Raw genomic sequence first — 22,157 nt, 5'->3', positions numbered from 1 at the left:
GCAAATTACTTTTACAAATGCAAGTTTCCTTTAACTTCTCTCCAAATAGGCATCCTCAAAACATGAAGCATATGACAAGGGATTATGCACATCTTCATTTTAAATTGTTGATTCTTGTTTTTAAATCCCTGACTGGATTAGCACAACTATACATGATACAGGCTTTGAAAATTTATCATCCACATGGGCATTGAGATCTGATGGGACAAAATTACATTCATTAGCTTGTTATTATGTAGTCATAAAAGAAGCTGCTTTTTCCATTGTAGTACTATTTTATACCAGAGAAATTGCATGATTATTATAGAGATGTCCACTTTTAAAAAGTAGATAAAACAATTTTCTCTGAAGCATTTCTAATGGACAGCATTGATATGGTAACATTAAGCTATAGGATGTTTGTGGAGCAGATTTTGGTTTTTGAATTGTTCATTATTGTTTTTAATTATGTTATATTTCATTGTAACCTGCCTACGTAAGACAGGTTAAAAATGAGAAAATAAATAAATAAGTCCTGAAACTCCTAAGCCAAGATATTCTCCTTGCAACTACAGCTATTCTCATCCTCCTGATGCGGTGTCATAAGCATCACAGGCTGATCTTATTAGGTATTTATCATATTCATCCAACTCTTGAATCTTAGGGGCTGTTTTACAAAGCAGCGCTAGTGGCTGCTGCGCGATAACGGTCCTGAAGCCCATAGAGATTTAAAGGGCTTCGGGGCTTTTGCCGTGCGGCTTTATAAAACAGGCTGTTAGAAATACAAGAAAGGATGTGTAGGAGACAAGGTCAGAACCTTTTTAGGATAGCACAGAATCAAAACATACTTGCTCTAAATATTCAAAAACACCAAAGGAGTTTTGTTCCCCTGTACAGATAAGGAAGATCTAATCATGCCCATCTGTACTGAAGCCACCCCAATACAAACAGACATGAAGATAAAACTACTAGGCGTCATCCTCAACAACAAACTCACTTATCACGAACAGATAAGCTCGGTTGTTAAGAGATGCTTCTTTAAATAAAAATTAATTTGTTCAATTTCTACTCTCCTAGAGCCTCCCTCTTTCAACCTTCTTATCCATTCCCTGGTCATCTCTCAACTTACTATTATAATTCCTTATTTCAAGGTGTAACACAGGAGGAAATCTGCCAATTATAAATTCTCCAGAACACAGCTATAAAACTTATTCAAAAAGCTAAAAGATTCAATCATGCAACACCTTTACTCCGCCACGCTTATTAGCTACCTACCCCTTATTGTATCAACTACAAAATACTTCTTCTCCTTTCTTTAAAACTAGACTCACAAACATCCCTGCTTTCATTGATAAATTCATTACCCCTTATTCTTCTTCAAGAATGCTCAAATCAAACTCTCCATATTTATTAGTAATCCCCTCCATTTGCAAAATTGTCTATGATACAACTCGCAAATCAATTTTCTCTGTTATGGCTCCTTCACTTTGAAACACAATGCCCCAGGACTATAAAATTAAATTGAAATTAAAATCAAACTTAAAACATTCTTATTCAAAGATGCATTCCATACATGATAACATGTGTTTCACCTGGGGATGAAAAATTTACCCCTACCAGCTGTTTACCCCTTCCTATTTCAAAACTATCTTTTTTTATCGTTAACTTTGCTTCCCTCTCCCCTTTCTTCCTCTTGGTTTCATATTAGTCCTGTTTAGTCTGTGAATTCCCCTCAATTTTAATAAAGTATTTTTTATTCTTTTATTCTATTTACTTTATTGTAAACTGTGTAGATATTTGTGATTGACAGTATATCAAGAAACTATTAAACTTGAAATACTACATCAGCTGAAAAAGATATACAGCTATTCTCAAATATTTTAGAACATTCTCCTATCAAATCGAGCAGGACAGAATCCTTCTCTTGGGGGGGGGGGGAGATAGAGAAGAGGCAGCCTTTAGAATCATTACCTCATCTCAGTGTCTTGAATTTCTCATCATATTGGTGCTGTTTTGATACTGGGGGGCAGGAGCTTCTTGAGTGGGGAGTTCTTAGGAAAAAGTCCTCTCAGCACTGTGCCAAATAAAGTTAAAGGGGAGAAGTCGCTAGCACCAGGGAACCCCTGCCTTTTTAAGCTTTCTGGAAGCTCAGGAGGTAGAACTGCTGGCACGAGGGAGGCATTATCAGCTGTTAAAACAGAGTGTTTGTCAGCATTGCTAGAGGAGCTGGAATGCTCTCCCATGCCTAAATAAGAGCAAGCCTTTTCCACTAGTTCAGTAGTCCCCAACCTTTTTCATGTAAAGAGCCACAATGTGTATGCAAGAAAGTACCGAGGCCCATATTCTATAAACGGCACCTTAACTTAGACACCGGTAGGTGCCTTACCAGTGCCTAAGTTAAGTCCAAAACATCATTTAAAAAAGCTGACAAGAGCAATTACAAGGTGTCTACTGGCACCTAAAAACACAGTGCCTGAATCGCACCTCTGGAGGCACCTACCCCCATTATAGGCATGGCTAACGCCAGAAGTGGCATTAGGCACCTCCAGTGGCACCATTCATATCAAAGGTAGGTGCCGGAAATGTAGGCCTTGAAAACCTTGGCCCACATTTCCAATGCCTACCTTCATTCTCTAAATGGCGCCATCGCGTGATTGACATGCGATCGGCAGCCGCTTTTAAGGCAGCCACTGATAACCGCGCTGTTTAGAGAATCCAGGCCTGAGTGCCACTAAAAGATTTCAAGTTTACAAACACTACTAATTTTGTAGTATCAAGTAGCAAGAATGAAATTAACGCATTTATAGAATTTGAAGAGCCGCAATGTAGGATTGCTTGAGGGCCACATGTTGGAGATCACTGCACTAGTGGATCTGGCAGCCCTTCAGATTATTTTGCAGAGTGGATACATATCGAAGCAATGCAAGTTTTTGGCTGCTTCCTGTGCCCCTTATTTGAATCTGATCTATTATCAGGGGGTTTTCACTTTTCTTCTAAATATTCTTTAAGCTTGTTATCTCTCATCTTGTAAGCCCTGGATGACATGCAGACACATTTAAAGTAATTCTGCACATTGTATGAGGGCTCCATGCAATGGTCACACAAATCATTAACAAACATAATATCTTGGCAGCATTTAAAGCCAGGATGGATGTGCAGCATTCTAAGAGTAGACTTGCTTCAAAAAAACTAAGTTCAATGTAGCAAAGTCTGACACTGAAAACTTATAAAGAGACAGAAGGCTAGACCAAATCAACTGAAGACTGAATGGGATTGCTTATGATCCTTCTGCAGCATCCTGAGCTCTGGAAGTGCAAATAGATCTGGTGACATCACCACTTGTGTGGCTTTAGCAATCCTGTTTATCTATGGAGAAAAGATACAGTACTAGCAACAATGTAACCACAATGATTGCATAAAATAAACACACTTCACAAATACTGAAATGGAAATGTATTATAAATTTGCAGGTAGTTTATGTACCATGACTGACCGTCAGTATTCAAGACCTCCACTTTCGAGCAAGTCATTAGCCTAGCAGTGCACTGAATCACAAGTTCTTCTTTTTCTTCATTAGCAAAGAAAGGAAAGAGGCTCTGGATTGTGTGTAGACTACCATCTGTTAGTGGAAAAAACCTGTGCACAGCAAGGAAATAAAGTTGAGTAAAATTCTTAGGTTAAATGAAATAAAAAATCAGTCACTGTAACATGGCAATGGCATCCTAAGATCTTTTATTTCACTAAAGCTATATTTAAAACACACACACATACAAACACATTAGCAGACCACTTGATTCAACCAGTATGCTCATGAGCACCTGCAAATGCCATGCAATCTCTGGTCTCTCTCCCTCCTTTTTTTCCACTGCAGACCTGTATCATGAAGATTATTTTCCCTGATCAGTCAAAAAAAGGGAAAACCTTGATTGAAATAGTAAGAATTTACACACTTACTTAAAAGACCTTAGCATGGCTTCTAGTTCATTGCAAATGGAGGTGTGCAGCTGCACAATACTGACTCATTGTGAGATCATCAAAGTGCACCTGAAAGGTAGAATGTGTGCTGAGGGAGTTGTTTGGGATTTGAGCCCATGATCTCTTGAAGATGAGCATACTTAGGATTCAAACCCCTGACTTTTGGACAATGAAAGCAGTGCTTTAAACCTCTGAGCTAGAGATACTTTCTCCCAAAATGCCTCTGATATCATACCTAAGGAGATGATATCTTAACAGATCACTAAGCTATAATATCACAGGGCAGTCAGAGTCACTTGACTAGAAGCTGCTGTGGTTCAATGGGTAAAAAAGCCCTGTGCTCATCTTCCAAAGGCCATGGGTTTGAATCCCAAACAATTCCCCCAGCACACATTTTAATTGTGGCATTCTATCTTGCAGGTGCACCTTGATGATCTCACAATGAGGTCACTATTGTGCAACTGCACACTTCCATTTGCAATGAACTAGAAGCCAGGCTAAGGTCTGTGTATCTTTTTTTTCCTGTTTTTAACCTTTTGCAAATGAAGTTATCTATGCAATCTCTATATTTTTTATCATGGGCTTTGTATGCTGAATGAACCTGTTTCAAGAATGAGCTAATTGAAGCACTCTAGTGAGAAAAAAGGATTGTTTTTTTAGCAAGAAACATAAAGCTGTGTTTTTCATGTGTTATAAGTAGCAAATTACATTGCTGTTTGGCAAGAAAACTAGTAGGTTTTGCATGCAATATCTTTGTATTGATGGTGATGGATGCTGGTTCTCTGGGGTTCCCACAAAAATGCCAGCCTACCTTTGGTCCAATGCTCCATCTAAGTTTCTTTGATCCCTGTGTGCACCAGTTGCTGATTGCTGCTCACATGGGAGAGCTCTATACATCTACAAATCAGGGAGACAGAGCTGGTGCTTGATGGGGATGGAGAGGATTCTGGTGGAGATGGGCAGGATTCTTTCAGAGACAGGCGAGATTTCTGTCCCTACACAACTCTCTAGTTCACATCCTTCATTTGTTTTGACAATGTAACGGTTCCCTACCTAACCCCTTCTGCAGACACAGCAGCAGAAAAATGCACAGATACAATTTATTTTTATTCACATACATTTTAGAAATTTTCTAACAAATGCATGGGAAGTTTTCTCTTTGAGAATTTATTAAAAGCTATACAGGTTCAAAAATTATTCATGTATTTTGCTTCCAATTGGCTTTGTGAAAACTAGAAGTGAGAAGAGTTACCGTATTTGCCAGCGTATAAGACGACTGGGCGTATAAGACGACCCCCCAACTTTTAGTTAAAATATAGAGTTTTGTTATATACTCGCCGTATAAGACTACCCCTTCTTCCGCACACCTTCTCTACCGCCCCGGGTGCAGCACAGCCGGCCAGGTCCCCTTACTTTTGTGGCACTTCCCCGACCGACCGACAACAGCCCCGGTCCGACAAACCTCCCAGCCCTTAACCGCGAATCTAAATTACCTTCTTACAGCTGCTGTAAGAAGGTAATTTAGATTCGCGGCTACAGGGCAGGGAGGATTGTCGGACCCGGGCTGTTATCGGTCGGTCGGGGAAGTGCCACAAAAGTAAGGGAACCTGGCCGGCTGTGCTGCAACCGGGGCGGGGCGGCCGCCCCTCTCTCTTGGTAGCCACTCGAACCGCGAGGCTACTCTCCTTCTCCTTATCTGCCCTGCCTGCAGCACAGAGCCGAACGGAAGTCTTCCCAACGTCAGCGCTGACGTCGGAGGGAGGGAGGGCTTTGTTTAAGCTTTGTTTAAGCCCTCCCTCCCCTCCGACGTCAGCGCTGACGTCGGGAAGACTTCCGTTCGGCTCTGTGCTGCAAGCAGAGAAGGTAGGGAGAAGAAGAGCCGCGTACATCCAGAAGACTGAGCATCCAGCCCCGCAGGAGCCCCGCGACCCTCGGAGGTGTCCCCATGGGATCCCCGCGACCCTAGGGGGCGTCCCCACGGGATCCCCGCGACCCTAGGGGCGTCCCCGTGCAGCTCTCTAATGTAAAGTAAGGGCATGTAAAACAGTACCCGGCGTATAAGACGACCCCCGACTTTGGGGAGGATTTTAAGGTACTGAAAAGTCGTCTTATACGCCGGCAAATACGGTACCTCTTTAATAGAAACATAGAAACATGATGGCAGATAACGGCCAAATGGCCCATCTAGTCTGCCCATCCGCAGTAACCATTATCTCTTTATAGAAATATGATGGCAGATAAAGGCCAAATGGCCCTCTAGTCTGCCCATCAAATTACTGGAGATGAGGGTGGGATTTGAACTCCTGATCTTCAGAGGATGGAAGAAGTGCCTTTACCTGCTGAGCCACAGCTGCTTCCTGAATTTCAGGAAACTGATTAAAATTATATTGTTCGAGTGTCATTATTCATGCAGCTAGGAGGGATGAGTCAATATTTTGTTGTTGAAGACTGTATATTTTTGATTGCTTTTAAGTATTGTCATTTATTGATAGTGATTTGTTTTTAAGTGTTTTATTGTTTTGTATGTTAAATCATAAAGTGTAAATGTATTTTGTAACTCGCTCAGAATCGTAGGATACAGTGAGTAAGAAATGTTATAAATAAATAAATGAATATTCCTCTTATGTATTGATCAAATGGGTTTTCACTGAATTCTTTTTTCAGCATTTTAAGTTCTCCTGAAGTCCATTTGACTTCAGCCTTAGAAACATTTGAAAATTCAGGTTTAATAATGTAACAAAGCAGAATTTGAGAACTCTGACAAATGGAAAAATATTAATTTTCTGTGCATTTCAGTAGGAAAGAAGAAATTTGGTTTTACATATTAATTTCTCTTCCTTTAGTCTTACCAGACCATTTCAGAACCTGTGGGTTCTGGTCTAATCTGTTGAGGATACTAAGGAAACAGAATTAGACTCCCTTCAAATTCATACATATTAAATACTAATTTTCTTTGATGAAGGAATGAATGTCCATAATCTCCATACATTAATTACAACACAGTGAAGAAAACCTGACGTTCCTGACAGAAACAAAATTCTAGGTCCAAGGAAAATAAGTTAATTATCTTTTTACAATATTCAGGGGTTAGACTAGCTTGTGGTTCAGAATCCCTATTTGATGAGGTCAGTTCATGAGCGTACACTCATGCACACAGAGATGGAGAAAAGGCAGCTCCCACTTCAGTGGTGCTTCTACCAGCCAGCCAGAAATGCCAAGAATCACTAAAAATAAAACAACCTTCTATCACTCAGGGCAGCACAATTCCCCACACTGTCTGCTTCCTAATGTTAGGGAAGAATGGATTGTGAGAGAAGAGCTACACACTCACAGGAAAAAGCAATACATATGTTATACCATATTTATTGTTGGTTTAATCATGAATTTATAATGAATATGACTGTTGGACAGACTGAATGGACCATTCAGGTCTTTATTTGTCATCATCTACTATATTATAAAAGGCAGAAAACCAATTATTCAGCTATAGACCTTATGAGGGCAATTTTATAACAGGTGACCTAGGCTGGGAGGCCAAGGAGGTGACTGTGATTGAGCTGAAGTCTCATTGTTATGTGAAGTTAAGTTCCACATTTACAGTATTTATGATATTTATTATTTTAACATGAAATAAGTTTACATTGGGTTGGAGATGGTGATCAACCAGTTATTATAAAGACACCCACCGAGTAGACCAGCTTTGCTGCTGTATAATGAGCTGGGTTAAGAATATCTGAGCTCTCACCACTGTTAATCTGACAAATGTGCATATAAAAATGATGAGAAGGTTCAGTTTTACCACCTTCTTTTATAATATTGAATAAGAGGTTGTGATTTTTGATTACTAATAATTCTACCCCACATTTTTGCAGTTGTTATTTTATAAAGACACATAAGCACCTATGTATCTTTACAAAATAGCATCACAAAACCTGCCATAACTGAGGGCACTTTCAAAAACTGAAAAGGGATAGATTCCGTACGAAAGTAAGGAAGTTCTTCTTCACTAGAGAGTGGTAGAAAACTGGAACGCTCTTCCAGTCTGTCATATGGGAAAACACCCTCCAGGGATTCAAGACAAAGTTAGACAAGTTCCTGCTGAACCAGAACATATGCAGGTAGGGCTAATCTCAGTTAGGGCGCTGGTCTTTAACCAAGGGCCGCCGCGTGAGCAGACTTGCTGGGCACGATGGACCACTGGTCTGACCCAACAGCGTCAATTCTTATGTTCTTATGTATATATATGTAGTCCAGCTTGGGAGCTGGTGTAAACATATATAGCTGAAGTGCTCACATTGATGCATATTTTATATTTACATATTTTATAACCTATGTACATGCTTTATGACTTTATCTACGCTCCAACCATATTTCTCCCCCAGACACATTTACCCATGAAGCACATACAAGTATAAATCTTTTTGTCATACTGCATTACTGTGGGATATTTTTTAAAAGAGGCCTTTTAAAGGCAAAAATGCCCTCTAAAACTGTCCCCTCTGTAATATTATAAGTAATTTGCAGGGTAAACCTTTACCATGTACTGGCTATAGTAAAATTCTTCTCCTTTAGAACAGCATTTTTTATTCTTTCTATTTCTGTACTCCATACTTTGCCCCATCTAATCCACCTATAAGCAAAACATCCTAAAAGGAAGCTTACCAGGGATGGAGGGATTCACTCTACTTTGAATAAAATAAATTGACAGCCAGTTACTAATGTGCACTACCACATTAGTACACACTAATGCAAATAAAATGCATTAGTAGTAATTAAGTCCCATTACATAAAATGGAACCTGCAGCAAAAATATTTGCTAGAAGTGTTAATGCATAAGTAACTTTAGCTGTAAATATCTGCAAATTAACTTTTGGTCTATGGTGAAGTGAATTTTTCAAATACCTATATATTAATTCAGATTTACATAAGCATTTGCCCAAATACTAATCATTTTTAAGAGACATCTTTTAACAAAGAAGCAGTACAATACTTTCATTTTCCTAAAGCACAGCTACAAGTAGTTCTGCAGTTAGCATGTGCAGATAATGATGCTCAGTGACATACCCTTCTGTGGTTTGAAAGAGATGTTTTAATTCAAATGATTCACTGTTCCTTGTTTGACTCAATTTAGCAGCAGCTAAAGCCCATAACATGCCATTCTCTTGTGACCTGAAGGAAGAATATAATAGTAAGTAGAATGCTCGAATAGATAAGTATTCAAAAATGCATGCTCTAGACCAGGGGTGCCCAACGCGTCGATCGCGATCGACCAGAAGGCAACTCGAGTCGATCGCACTCGTGTTGCCGTCCTGATCTACGGGCCGATCAGCCTTCCTCTCCAGTGTTCTCCCTAGGGCCTTTTAGCTGGGCGGTTCGCCCAGCTGTCATCTGCCGCTGCTGAACATTAAAAAAACCCCCAAAAAAACGGCTTGGAGATTTCAGCCCCTAGCGAACTTATGCTCCGGGCTCTAACGTGTGTGTGCTGGCTTCTCTTTTCTTCCCTCCGAAACCGGAAGTTATGTCCGGGGGGGGGGGGGGGGAGAAGGGAAGCCGGCACGCACATGTTGAGAGCCCTGAAGCAAGTGTTCGCTACGGGCTAATGCGGGAGACAGGTTAGTGAAGCATTTGTTCTTGTTCCTGCCGGGTCCTGCCTACTTTCTGTTTCCGCGAAGGCAGGACCCGGCAGCATTTCCCCCAATAGGTTGATCACGATCTTGGGCTGATCAGCCTTCCTCTTCCCGACGGCAGAATTGACGTCTGGGAGAGGAGTGCTGGTTGGCCGAAGCAGGGAGAGCTTGGGGCCTGTTATTGGTGGCGTTTGGGTCCTGGTCCCCGATGGTAATGGCAGTGGCAGTGGCTTGGGGGAGGGCAGGGAGAAAGAAAGAAAAAGGGCAGGCAGGGATACAGAAGGAAAGAAGAGAAACAGAAAAAAATGAAAGGGAGGCAGAGAGAAAGAAAGGGCAGGGAAGAGGAAGGAAAAGTTGGGGGGAAGGAATGAGGTCTGGAGGAGAAGAAGCATACAGGCTAAAAGAAGGGAAGAAAGATTGTATGCACAGTCAGAAGAAGAAAGTGCAACCAGAGACTCATGAAATCACCAGACAAGGTAGGGAAAATGATTTTATTTTAAATTTAGTGATCAAAATGTGTCTGAATTTATATCTGCTGTCTATATTTTACACTAAGGTCCCCTTTTACTAAACCGCAATAGAGGTTTTTAGCGCAGGGAGCCTATGAGTGTCGAGAGCAGCGCTGGGCATTCAGCGCAGCTCCCTGCGCTAAAAACTGCTATCGTGGTTTAGTAAAAAGGGAGGGGGTATATTTGTCTATTTTTGTATGGTTGTTACTGAGGTGATAGTGCTTAGAGTCATCTGCTTTGACCTCTTTGAAAAACCCTGGAATAGGAATGATGATTAACATTTTCTATGCATACAGTGTGCTTTGTGTTGTTTTTTTTAATTTTATTGTTGGTAGATCATTTTGACTTGGTCATTTAAAAAGTAGCTCGCAAGCCCAAAAAGTGTGGGCACCCCTGCTCTAGACAGCAATTTATTTATAGTTCAACTTCTATTCACCTGTAATATAACTCATCCAGAAAAGCAGGTACCTTCTCTCCATATTTCCAGAGCCTTTCACGTGTAATGCCCATTGTTATCAACAATTCACAACATTTTCTACCAATGGCAGAGTCTTCCAATTCTTCACACCACTGCATAGAATATAGTAGTTCTGCAACTAACCAGATACTGCATTTTAAACAAGAAATTATTTTCACATTCCAAATTATACATCTTATTTAAATTTATAAGTATTTTTCTTTTTTGAACTACAATCATTGCTTTACAAAAGTAAATTATGCATTAATTTAATAGCAAGGCTTCTTAAAACAAGCTGGCTGAAGAATTATCACATTAAACAGAAAAACATCATGCTGCCCAAATCCCCTAGAAGCACTGAGAGGGGAGAAGCTGGTGAGACGCTATGCATTCTAGAGCTAACCAGCAGTGCCATACAGTAGGGAGCTGGCGAGGCCCTGCACAAAAGGTCACAACAGAGAACTGTACAAAAATGAGGCAGACACACACCCATGCACTCTAGCCAGCCAGAGCATATGATTAACAATCCCAACTGCTGCCCATGTGTCCACTTACTGTTATGAAAGGGCAGAGTGCCTCCCACAGCTAGCACAGAAAATATGACTAGTTAGGCAATGCAGCCCAACTGAAGGATTAGGAGGGGAAGAGCCAAAATAGCCATTTTGGATGTCAAGTGCTGAAGTGCCTGGCCATCTAGACAGGATTCTGAGATCCCCAGGAGTGCCATCAATTATGTCCAACCCCACAGAGAACACTCAAAGGGAAAGGGGATGCGATTTGGTAAACCAACATTCCGTAGTTATAATTACCAAAGTGGTTTACATATTATACACAGATACTTATTTTGTACCCGAGGAAATGGAAGATTAAGTGACTTGCCCAAAGTGACAAGGAGCTGCAGTAGGAATGTCTCTTGAATGTTTTAATGTAGAGTACTACATACATAAGCTAAACTAAACTAAACCTTAGGTTTGTATACCGCATCATCTCAACATTCGCAGAGCTCAACACGGTTAAAAGAATTAGGGTGGAAAGGAACTCCAGTGGAGGGAAAAATGAAGAGGAAATTTAGAGGACTAGAGTAAACAGAGAGGGAGGAAGAGTTACATTTTTGAGAATAACCAGGTTTTCAGATGTTTACGGAAGAGTTGAAGGGAGCTCAGATTCCTAAGTGGGGAGGTAAGGTTGTTCCAGAGCTCAGTGATTCTAAAAGGGAGAGAGGAACCTAGTTTTCCTACAAGGGAGACGCCTTTTAGAGAGGGAAAGGAAAGTTTCAGTTTTTGGGTGGATCTGGTGGAATTGGGGTGAGAGGAGTTCCAAGAAAGAGGAATAAAGGGGGGGAGGATGCCGTGTAGGATCTTGAAAGTAAGGCAGGCACATTTGAAGTGGACTCTGGAGATTATCGGAAGCCAGTGGAGCTTGGACAAAAGCGGTGAGACGTGGTCGAATTTGCTTTTTGCGAAGATAAGCTTAGTAGCGGCATTCTGAATCCGCTGGAGTCTTTGAAGGTTTTTCTTTGTTAGGCTTAGGTAGATAGAGTTGCAATAGTCCAGTCTGGAAAGGATGGTGGATTGGACAAGGACGGCAAAGTGTTTTTGATGGAAACAGGTTCTCACTTTCCTCAGCATGTGAATGCTGAAGAAACATTTTTTTATTAGGGAGTTGAGGTGATCATTGAAGGAAAGTGTAGAGTCAATGATGACTCCCAGAATTTTACTTGAGTATTCAAGATGCAGAGTGGGGCCAGATAACAGAGGGGTGGAGGTGGGCAGTTGGTCCAATTTTGGGCCGAGCCAGAGAAGTTTTGTTTTGGATTCGTTCAGTTTCATCTGCACAGTGTGGGCCCAGGATTGAAGGTTTGAAATACATCTTAGCAGAGTTATAGAAATGATATGCAGTAGTAGTGGAAAATCAAGCTCAGTTCTCCTGGCTCTCAGGTCACTGCACTACCCACTAAGCTACTGCTCCACTCAAGAGTGGCAACAAGTACTCCCATCCAGTTAAGCTTAGTGGTGTGTACCCAGGAAAAATACTTTATTCAAGAGGTAAGGAAAACAGCTTACCACAAACTTCAACTGTGTATGCCAGTGCCTCTCAAACTGTGTGCCATGGCACAGTGATGTGCCCCGAAGAGATTCCGGGTGTGTCACAAGAGATTCCAGAATTTTACTTTTATTTTTAAAAATTCCCTTCATAAGTATACACTAGAATAGATGACATGTCATGTATGCAAGAGTCTGTCAATGTTATGAACATCTGTGTATGTAAGGATGCAACCGCCCAGACAAGTATCATTCTTCAACGTGATTGGTCCTTGAAAACTAATGGCAAGTAATTTTAGTTTCATTTTTTATACAGTAGTTATCCTAACTTGAGCAACAAAGCAGTCAAGGCTTTGCTACCGTTTGGATTTTCTTATTTTTGCAAACTTGGATTTTCAGCTCTGACAAAATTAAATTGGAGAAAAGAGAAAGACTGTAGATGATGAATGATGAAATGCATGTTTGCTTGGCGACTATCGAGCCAGTGATTAGTCTTAAAAACACTGCTGTATATGGTCATAAAAGGTTTCTACCTTCAAGAATTTAGAAAAACTCAGAACTTCACCGATAATAGTAATTTTTTGTTTTGTTTTTTTAATTAAATATACAGTACATGAATACTTCAGGATTCAAACTAAATACAAGTTAATATAAACACATAAATGCTTTTTAAAGCAAGAATTAAAAAAATTTATATAAAGTTCTGGGAGTAAGACAATTCAGCAGACTGAGTCTGCCAGCTTCTGCTAGCCCTACTGAAAGAAATTCTCTGTTTTAAATAGCTTTTTTTTCTTACACTGGTAACATTCAATGAGAATTATCTGCTTTTTTTAATGACATGCCCAGCCATTAACTCTTCTAGTTGCCATGGTATTTATGCTATCCCAGTCCTGTTTTTCTTTATCTCTAGTCTCTAAACAGGTTGCCTGACATGTCACTCCTCAAATTCATCCAAGGCTGTATTTCAGAGCAAAGGGAATTTTGAAACAGTCCAAGGGTGATTTTTGAAACAGTCCTCATAGATTTTTCTCTTTCATGTCTCTGAACACCTTGCTTCCTCTAGGAGATTATAGTATTATTTCATAACTCATTTATCCACCCATCTACAAAATTATGGAGAATGCCAAGAGTTCTAGGGCTACACATTCCCCTTTAATGGGCAGAGCACATGGAACTACTTTCTGTTCTCTGTCACCATCTGCAGGTTGATAGACATAACCCACTGGTCAACAAAGAATATGAGTATAATGCTGTAAATAGTTTAGAAATATACCAACAACTCTACTAAATCAATGAAAGGAAAATGCAATGAATGAAAGGAAAATGAACTCCAGCTACCTGGTTTTAAATAATTACATACTTACAGATACAGTTAATCTTGCTCTGTTCAGTCTCAGTAATTGCGAGAAGTTCCTGCTTTTCCATTATAAGAAATGCCATCTTACTTAGCAAAGATGATGCACAGAAATGGTTTGTAAGTCTGGCTGTGGAATATAATTTAAGATCATTTCCAGAGACCTCACTATTCAGGCTCAGTCTTCCTTCCAGGAGAGGTTTGTTTAACCACTACAATAAAGTATGGGAAATGTAACAGAAATAGCTGCAGCAGCTATAAAATATATTGTAAATTTATTCATTTTAGCCCAGCAGTTAAGTTTCAACTTTTCCTTTTTTTGGAGGGGGGATTCCAGCTCAATCAGAACCAGATTTTCTCTCCCCCACTTCAAACCAAATCTGGTCCAGTGAGGCATAACTCATCTGTAAGAACTATACCGGTCTACCAGGCGATACAGAAAAATCTATTTGCATTCACTTGTTTTTACTATAAAAAGATAAAATATCTAACAAGATTATACACCACCTCTTGTGTTCCATGATTTCATAGCACAATCACTTCCATACCTGCACAGGAAGAGCTTGTCTCATGTTTTGCCATTCTTTTTTATCTGGGTTGATATAATCCATATACACCAAGAAAAGATGATAAGATGGTTGGCTTGCCTCCAGAATTTTACAGAATAGATCACTGACAGCAGAAATCAAAACCTGAAGGCTGCAAAGAAAAACCAATTCTTCTGAATAACTGTACTTTAACAAAGGGAAAACAAAACTGTAGCACACTTTCAATCTTTACATTCCATGGCTTAGGATGATGGCTGTGATACTGCTTGAGTAGGAAGGAGAATGTGAATTATCTGTAATTGTAGTTCATGAATTCACACAGTTTGGTCATGTGACAATGAAGTAACTTACCCAAGCTCATCATCTAAAATCTAGAAAGAATTCTCCTAGTTTTACACTCCTATGTCATAAAACAAAAATTGTGCACAATATTTTAGAATTCTACAGATGCATGTCAAAATACCGTATAAACTCGAATATGAGCAGAGATTTTGGGGCCAAAAAAAAATAACCCAAAAATGGGGGTCTCGGCTTATATCAAGACCATCGCCTACCTGCCCCCCCTCCCTGACCTATCGCAGGCCTCCACATTGCCTTCCTGCCCTCCTGCTCCATTCGAGGCTGCTGGATGATTGGCTGCTGAGAGTTCCACATTAAATACCAATGAACCAGCAACATCATTAATTTAGAAGACAAATACAGACTCAGCCTACATACTTCATGACACAAAACAAATGCCATTTCATTAGTTTTTTTTTTAATTCCCCCACCCTTGCCTGCTTCTTAATGTAAGATGGAAGTTTATTCCATTCTTCAAGGGCAGCACAGGAAAAAAAAACCTGCCCTGTCTGCAATCTGACCTCTCTCCTTGCTAGTATTGTCAGGTCACAGTACATCGATGAACGTAACTGTGGTAAAGAACTACCGTATTTTCACGCAAATAACGTGCACCCGTATAAAACGCGCACACGGGTATAGTGCGCAGAAATCACGATGATATGTACAAAAACTTTGGTATACCGCGCTCACGGGTATACCGCGCATGCTGCCCGACGCTCCTTTCGCCCGCCCTGACTTTCCGACTCTCCGTTCACCCCCCCTGACTTCCGTGCACTGTCCCCCCTTGAAGGTCTGTCCCCATCCTGAAAGCCTGATGCCCCCCCCCCCGACGTCCGATACATCCCTCCCCCCGAAGGACCGCCGACTCCCCAACAATATCGGGCCAGGAGGGAGCCCAAATCCTCCTGGCCACGGCGACCCCCTAACCCCACCCCGCACTACATTACGGGCAGGAGGGATCCCAGGCCCTCCTGCCCTCGACGCAAACCCCCCTCCCTCCAACGACTGCCCCCCCCCCAAGAACCTCCGACCGCCCCCCCCAGCCGACCCGCGACCTCCCCTGGCGACCCCCACGACCCCCCACCCCCCTTCCCCGTACCTTTGGTAGTTGGGCCAGAAGGGAGCCCAAACCCTCCTGGCCACGGCGACCCCCTAACCCCACCCCGCACTACATTACGGGCAGGAGGGATCCCAGGCCCTCCTGCCCTCGACGCAAACCCCCCTCCCCCCCCAACGACCGCCCCCCCCAAGAACCTCCGACCGCTCCCCCAGCCGACCCGCGACCCCCCTGGCGACCCCCACGACCCCCCCACCCCCCTTCCCCGTACCTTTGGTAGTTGGCCGGACAGACGGGAGCCAAACCCGCCTGTCCGGCAGGCAGCCAACGAAGGAATGAGGCCGGATTGGCCCATCCATCCTAAAGCTCCGCCTACTGGTGGGGCCTAAGGCGCGTGGGCCAATCAGAATAGGCCCCGGAGCCTTAGGTCCCACCTGGGGGCGCGGCCTGAGGCACATGGTCAGGTTGGGCCCATGTGCCTCAGGCCGCGCCCCCAGGTGGGACCTAAGGCTCCAGGGCCTATTCTGATTGGCCCACGCGCCTTAGGCCCCACCAGTAGGCGGAGCTTTAGGATGGATGGGCCAATCCGGCCTCATTCCTTTGTTGGCTGCCTGCCGGACAGGCGGGTTTGGCTCCCGTCTGTCCGGCCAACTACCAAAGGTACGGGGGAGGGGGGGGGGGGGGTCGTGGGGGGCGCCAGGGGGATCGCGGGTCGGCTGGGGGGCGGTCGGAGGTTCTTGGGGGGGGCGGTCGTTGGGGGGGAGGGGGGTTTGCGTCGAGGGCAGGAGGGCCTGGGATCCCTCCTGCCCGTAATGTAGTGCGGGGTGGGGTTAGGGGGTCGCCGTGGCCAGGAGGGTTTGGGCTCCCTTCTGGCCCGATATTGTCGGGAAGTCGGCGGTCCTTCGGGGTGGGGGTGCGAGTGGTCCTGCCGGGGGGGGGGGGGATGTATCGGACGTCGGGGAGTCGGCCGGGCAAGAGGGCTTGGGCTCTCTCTTGCTCCGATCGTGGATGCGGGTGCGGGTGGGAGCGCGTGCGAGCGGTCGTTCGGGGTGGGGGTGCGAGTGGTCCTGCCGGGGGGGGGGGATGTATTGGACGTCGGGGAGTCGGCCGGGCAAGAGGGCTTGGGCTCCCTCTTGCTCCGATCGTGGATGCGGGTGCGGGTGGGAGCGCGTGCGAGCAGTCGTTCGGGGTGGGGGTGCGAGTGGTCCTGCCGGGGGGGGGGATGTATCGGACGTCGGGGAGTCGGCCGGGCAAGAGGGCTTGGGCTCCCTCTTGCTCCGATCGTGGGTGCGGGTGGGAGCGCGTGCGAGCGGTCGTTCGGGGTGGGGGTGCGAGCGGTCCTGCTGGGGGGGGTGAATCGGGCGTCGGGCGGGGTGGGAACTATGTTTTAAAACTTTTGTATACCGCGCTCACGCATATAACGCGCGAGGGGTATGCGCGGTAGGTAAAAACGCGTATAACGCGCGCGTTATATGCGTGAAAATACGGTATATGAGGTTACACACAGGTAGCCAGGAGCACAACCCTATACGATCAGATAGGACAGAAGTAAGAGCTTATATCTGATCCGAAACTCAATTTTCAGCAAGTACAACTTATAATAGAACTTAGACACATGATCATGTTTTTTCAGCCTAAACAGAGTTCTAATAATGGAATTCTGGGCTACCTGCAAAGAGCTCAACACAGTTTAAGGCATACCCAACAATACTATGTTAACAGTACTCCATTGTCGACAGTACTATTGTTTGCAGGATGGTTTTGTTATAGTTCCACGACAAATAGCGACATAGCCTGTTCAAAAGATGCAACTTAAAATAGGATTTTCTGATAAGGTGTAACACATGTTGCCTAAAAGACAGCTAAGGATCAAGAATTATCCCTAAGTACCGACTGACCCATTACAACATCCAGTGTTACAGAGATTTGTAAGAGTTTTTCCGATTCATCAGAACTGAATACAATTTCTGGCACCGGTATCTCCCCCAGTGAATACCTAGGCAAAGAATTAATTTAATCTCTCTGCTATATCCTTCTCTTCCCCGACAGCCCATTTTATCCCTTGATTGTCTAACGATCCAACCAATTCTCTTTCTGGCTTCTTGCTTTTAGTATACCTAAAAAAGTTTATACTGTGTGTTTTTGCTTCCAGTGCAATCTTCTTTTCAAGATCTCTCTTTGCCTTCCTTATTAGCGCCTTGCATTTGACTTGACATTCCTTGTATTGTTTACAATTATTTTCAGTCAGACCCTTCTTCCACTTTCTGAAGGATTCTCTTTTAGCTCTAATAGCTTCCTTCACCTCACTTGTTAACCACGCCAGCTGCCGTTTGGGCTTCTTTCCTCTTTTTTTTAAATCATGGTATAATCTATTCTGGGCTTCCAGGATGGAATTTTTAAATAACATCAACACATGATCTAGCTGCACCTTTAAGTTTCTTTTTTTTACCATTCTTCACATGTTATCAGTCTTCTTTTTTAAAGTTAAGTGCTGTTGTATTGGATTTCTTATATAAACTTATTCCAGGAATCATACTGAATCTGATGTTTTGATCACTGTTACCAAGTGGCCCCAGCACCATTACCTCTCTCACTAATTCATGCGCTCCACTAAAAACTAGATCTAGAATTGCTTCACTTCTTGTCAGTTCCTGAACCAGCTGCTTCATAAAGTAGTCCTTGATTTCATCAAGGAATTTTATCTCCCTAGCATGCCCTGATGATACATTTACCCAGTCCATATCAGGGTAGTTGAAATCACCCATTATTACTGTGTTACCCAGTTTGCCTCCCTAATTTCTGATAACATTTCAGCATCTGTCCATTCATACTGGTCAGGCAGACGGTAGTACACTCATATCACTATCCTTTTCCCCCTTACACATTGAATTTCTACCCATAGGGATTCCAAGGTGTGTTTCTGATTCAAGGCCCTCTTTAACATATAACGTTACGCCTCCACCGATTTGATTCACCCTTTCACTACGATATAACTTGTACCCCGGTACGACAGTTTCCCATTGGTTATCTTCCTTCCATCAGGTTGCAGAGATGTCTATTACCGTATATACTCGAATATAGGATGAGATTTTTGGCCCAACAAAATGGCCCAAAAATGGGGGGTCTCATCCTATATTCGGGTCATCACCCAGTGAGCACCCGACACCCTCCCGTCCAATACTAACAATTTTTTACCCCCCTTCTCCCGCATAGCTTTGCCTTGGTGATCCAGTGGTGTGTCCCACGCTGAGCCCTTCCTGCTGATCTCACGACCAGCAGCTCACCCGGCCTGGAATGCATGAGCAAGCTTTCGAGCTCCCACCCGGCCCTGCGCCGCTCTCTGAAAGGCTGCCGCCAGTTCTCATGGGACTCACGGTTCACGCAGCAGCCATTCAGGGAGCAGCGAAGGGCCAGGCAGGAGCTCGAAAAGCTCATTCCTGCTTGCTGCCCCGGATGCGTTGCTGGCTGCTGGCCGCAAGATCGGCAGGAAGGGCTCAGCACAGGATACACCGCTGGACCACCAAAGAAAAGCTATGCGGGTAGGGGGTAAAAATTGTTAGTATTGGCTAGGACAAGAGGGATCCCTCCTGTCCCGGCCTACCTCTAGACAACTAGAGGGAGAAGAGAGTACAGGGAAGGACGGTTGGATAGAGTGCAGAGCCTGGCAAGGGAGGGGGGGTACAGTGTGCGGAGCCTGGCAGGGAAGAGGGCTGTGTTCAGAGCCTTGCAGGGCAGGGAGGGAAGGGGGCTGGTTGCAGAGCCTGGTTTGGTAGGGGGCCGAGTTCAGAGCCTTGCAGGGCATGGAGGGAAGGGGGCTGGGTGCAGAACTTGGCAGAGAGGAGGGCTGAGTGCAGAACCTGGCAGGGGAAAATGAGAGAGGGGACACTGGGTGCAGATCCTGGCAGGGCATGGCACTTGAATATTAAGCTCACGCCTTATATTCGAGTCAACCATTGTTCCTCCTTTTGGGGGGGGGGGGAAATGGGGGTCTCGACATATTCAGATTGACCTATATTTGAGTATATACGTTATATCTATCTTTTCATTTAGTGCAATATATTTTAACTCTCCCATTTTGTTTCTTGCATTTGCATACAGACTTTATTTATTTATTTTTTTTAATTGGGCACAGATATTGTACCCATTTAAAAAAAGTCATGCTGGGAAATCCACTGCTTATTCCTAGGATAAGCAGCATAAAATCTGTCTTACAACTTGAGATCTAGCTAGGTACTTGGGACCTAGGTTGGCCACTATTGGAAACAGGATACTGGGCTTAATGGACATTCAGTCTGTCAAAGTATGGCAATTCTTATGTTCATATGATTCCCCCTAACAATGTCCCTCCTCCACCACCCCCCGAACTTATTTAAAAAATAAATAAATAAATAAATCGGCAGGAGGTATGCCAACTCCCTCCTGCCACGGCCACCTATAGTAGTGTCCACTTGATGTCGTTTCTAGTCAGCATTCAAACATTTGAGCACCCACTTGGTTGACAGCTCATGGATTATACACCTAACATATTCCCTGGATATCTGTAGTATCTCAGCAATTTTAGCCAATATTCCCTGATCTGCCAAAATCAAGTCAGACATGGTCAACAATTTTAGGAGTTGTCACCGTTTGAGACCTCCCAACACTTCCCCCATAAAGATCGGCAGGAAGGATGCTCACTCGCTCATGCCTCAGCAACACAGATCCTCCCCCACCACACACAAAGATCAGCAAGAGTGATGTCCATTTCCTCCAGCCTCAACCACCCAGACCATGAAGATCAGCAGGAGGGATGCGTACACCCTCCTCCCTTGACCATCTAGACCCCCACCCCCACCCCCCCCTGACTCAACCTGTACCTTATTTAGATGACCAGGAGGAATGCCCACTCCCTCCTGCTGGCAGGCCCGTCTCTTCAAAATACCAGATCTTCCCCTTTTTGGTACATCCTGGGATGCACTATGGAAGGGGCCTAAGACTCTGATTGGTTCAGGCATCTTAGGCCCCTTCACATAGTGGCTTTAATGTGATATTTAACATATAATACCGCTCCCCTTTCCTTTTCTTCCTACTCTATCTTTCCTGAACAGATTATAACCTGGTATAATTACAACCCATGATCCAAACACCAGACCTGTCTAATATATTATCTTAGAAGTCACAACTCACTTACTGTTTAACTTAGTTCATTCGACTATGCTCTCAGATGCCTGCACTGTACAATCATAAAGGATTTATTCTACAGTCTAAGCAGGACAAAGGTATCTTTCATTGAGCTTAGTCTTTGTGAGTTATCAAGTGCTTTACGTTACTCATTTAAAGTGCTGTAAGTATTTAGAACTGGCACTTATCTTTTTACAGTTTGAGTGCCGATAATTCATTTGTAGCGATATCCATATATGCCCAACGGGGACCAGTTTCACCTAATAAAGGCGTCCTCAGGGGTCACATGCATTGCTACAACAAGACAACATATGAAACAATTAATAAATACGACTCAATATAAGAAAAGATAATATTAAAACTCAATGCGAGGTTACTCACTATGCAGCTAAACTCTGGTTAACGAGCAAAAATGGCGCTGTCAACTTGCCAGCACATGCGCTTTTAACCTTACTCTTAATTACTATGACAATTACTCTCTGTGGCGCAAGCGCACAAGAAATTACACAACTATTGTCTGAATATAGATGTGAACTCTTAAATAAGTTATAAGAATGCACCCCAATCCATGGAAGTGTTTAATCCTTTTGGTTTCAAAGAATCGAATCTGAATATCAAACGTGCTTCTCTTTGGAGCAATTTTCATTGTCTATTGCCTTCTCGAATAGTCGATGACTCCTTATCAATACAAAAACACCTCAAGAGATCTCAAGAGATTTGTTCCCATTTATTTTGGTGTCTTTTGATATTACTTCTTTATACACGATGATACCGCAAGATGATGCTTTGGACATTATTCATAAAATCCTGAATGAAAGAGAAAGACCACATTGTATACCAACTGAGTTTATACTGAAATTAGCGACTATTGCAATGAAAGAAAAGTTTTTCTTATACAACAATATTTTTTACAAACAAAAGACAGGAGTAGCGATGGGAGCGGTGTTTGCCCCCTCAGTGGCTAATTTATATGTGTCAGAGTTTGAATCCATTTGGATATATAATTCTCCATTTGAAAGTTGTATGAGCAGATGATTTAGATATATTGACGTTGTATTTATGCTTTGGAATGGTACAGAAGAGTTACATCGGTTTTCTAAATGGCTGAAT

General features: G+C 43.2%; 1 protein-coding gene across 2 annotated transcripts in view; it reads right to left on the bottom strand.

Moving 5' to 3' along the window:
• Window positions 1-22,157, bottom strand: part of LTN1 (listerin E3 ubiquitin protein ligase 1) — a 146,281-nt gene that overhangs the window by 48,539 nt on the left and 75,585 nt on the right. For both annotated transcript variants that reach the window (XM_033942385.1, XM_033942384.1), the window contains exons 15-19: window positions 14,492-14,642; window positions 13,954-14,155; window positions 10,527-10,686; window positions 9,019-9,123; window positions 3,473-3,615 (exon numbers count right to left, since the gene is read on the bottom strand). In XM_033942385.1, coding sequence (XP_033798276.1) covers window positions 3,473-3,615; window positions 9,019-9,123; window positions 10,527-10,686; window positions 13,954-14,155; window positions 14,492-14,642 — 761 coding nt within the window. The remainder of the gene's footprint in view (window positions 1-3,472; window positions 3,616-9,018; window positions 9,124-10,526; window positions 10,687-13,953; window positions 14,156-14,491; window positions 14,643-22,157) is intronic.

The sequence above is a fragment of the Geotrypetes seraphini genome, chromosome 4 (assembly GCF_902459505.1).
Source record: "Geotrypetes seraphini chromosome 4, aGeoSer1.1, whole genome shotgun sequence".
Lineage (NCBI taxonomy): Eukaryota > Metazoa > Chordata > Amphibia > Gymnophiona > Dermophiidae > Geotrypetes > Geotrypetes seraphini.
Note: the sequence above shows the minus strand (reverse complement) of the source record. Positions and strands in the feature narration are given on the sequence as shown.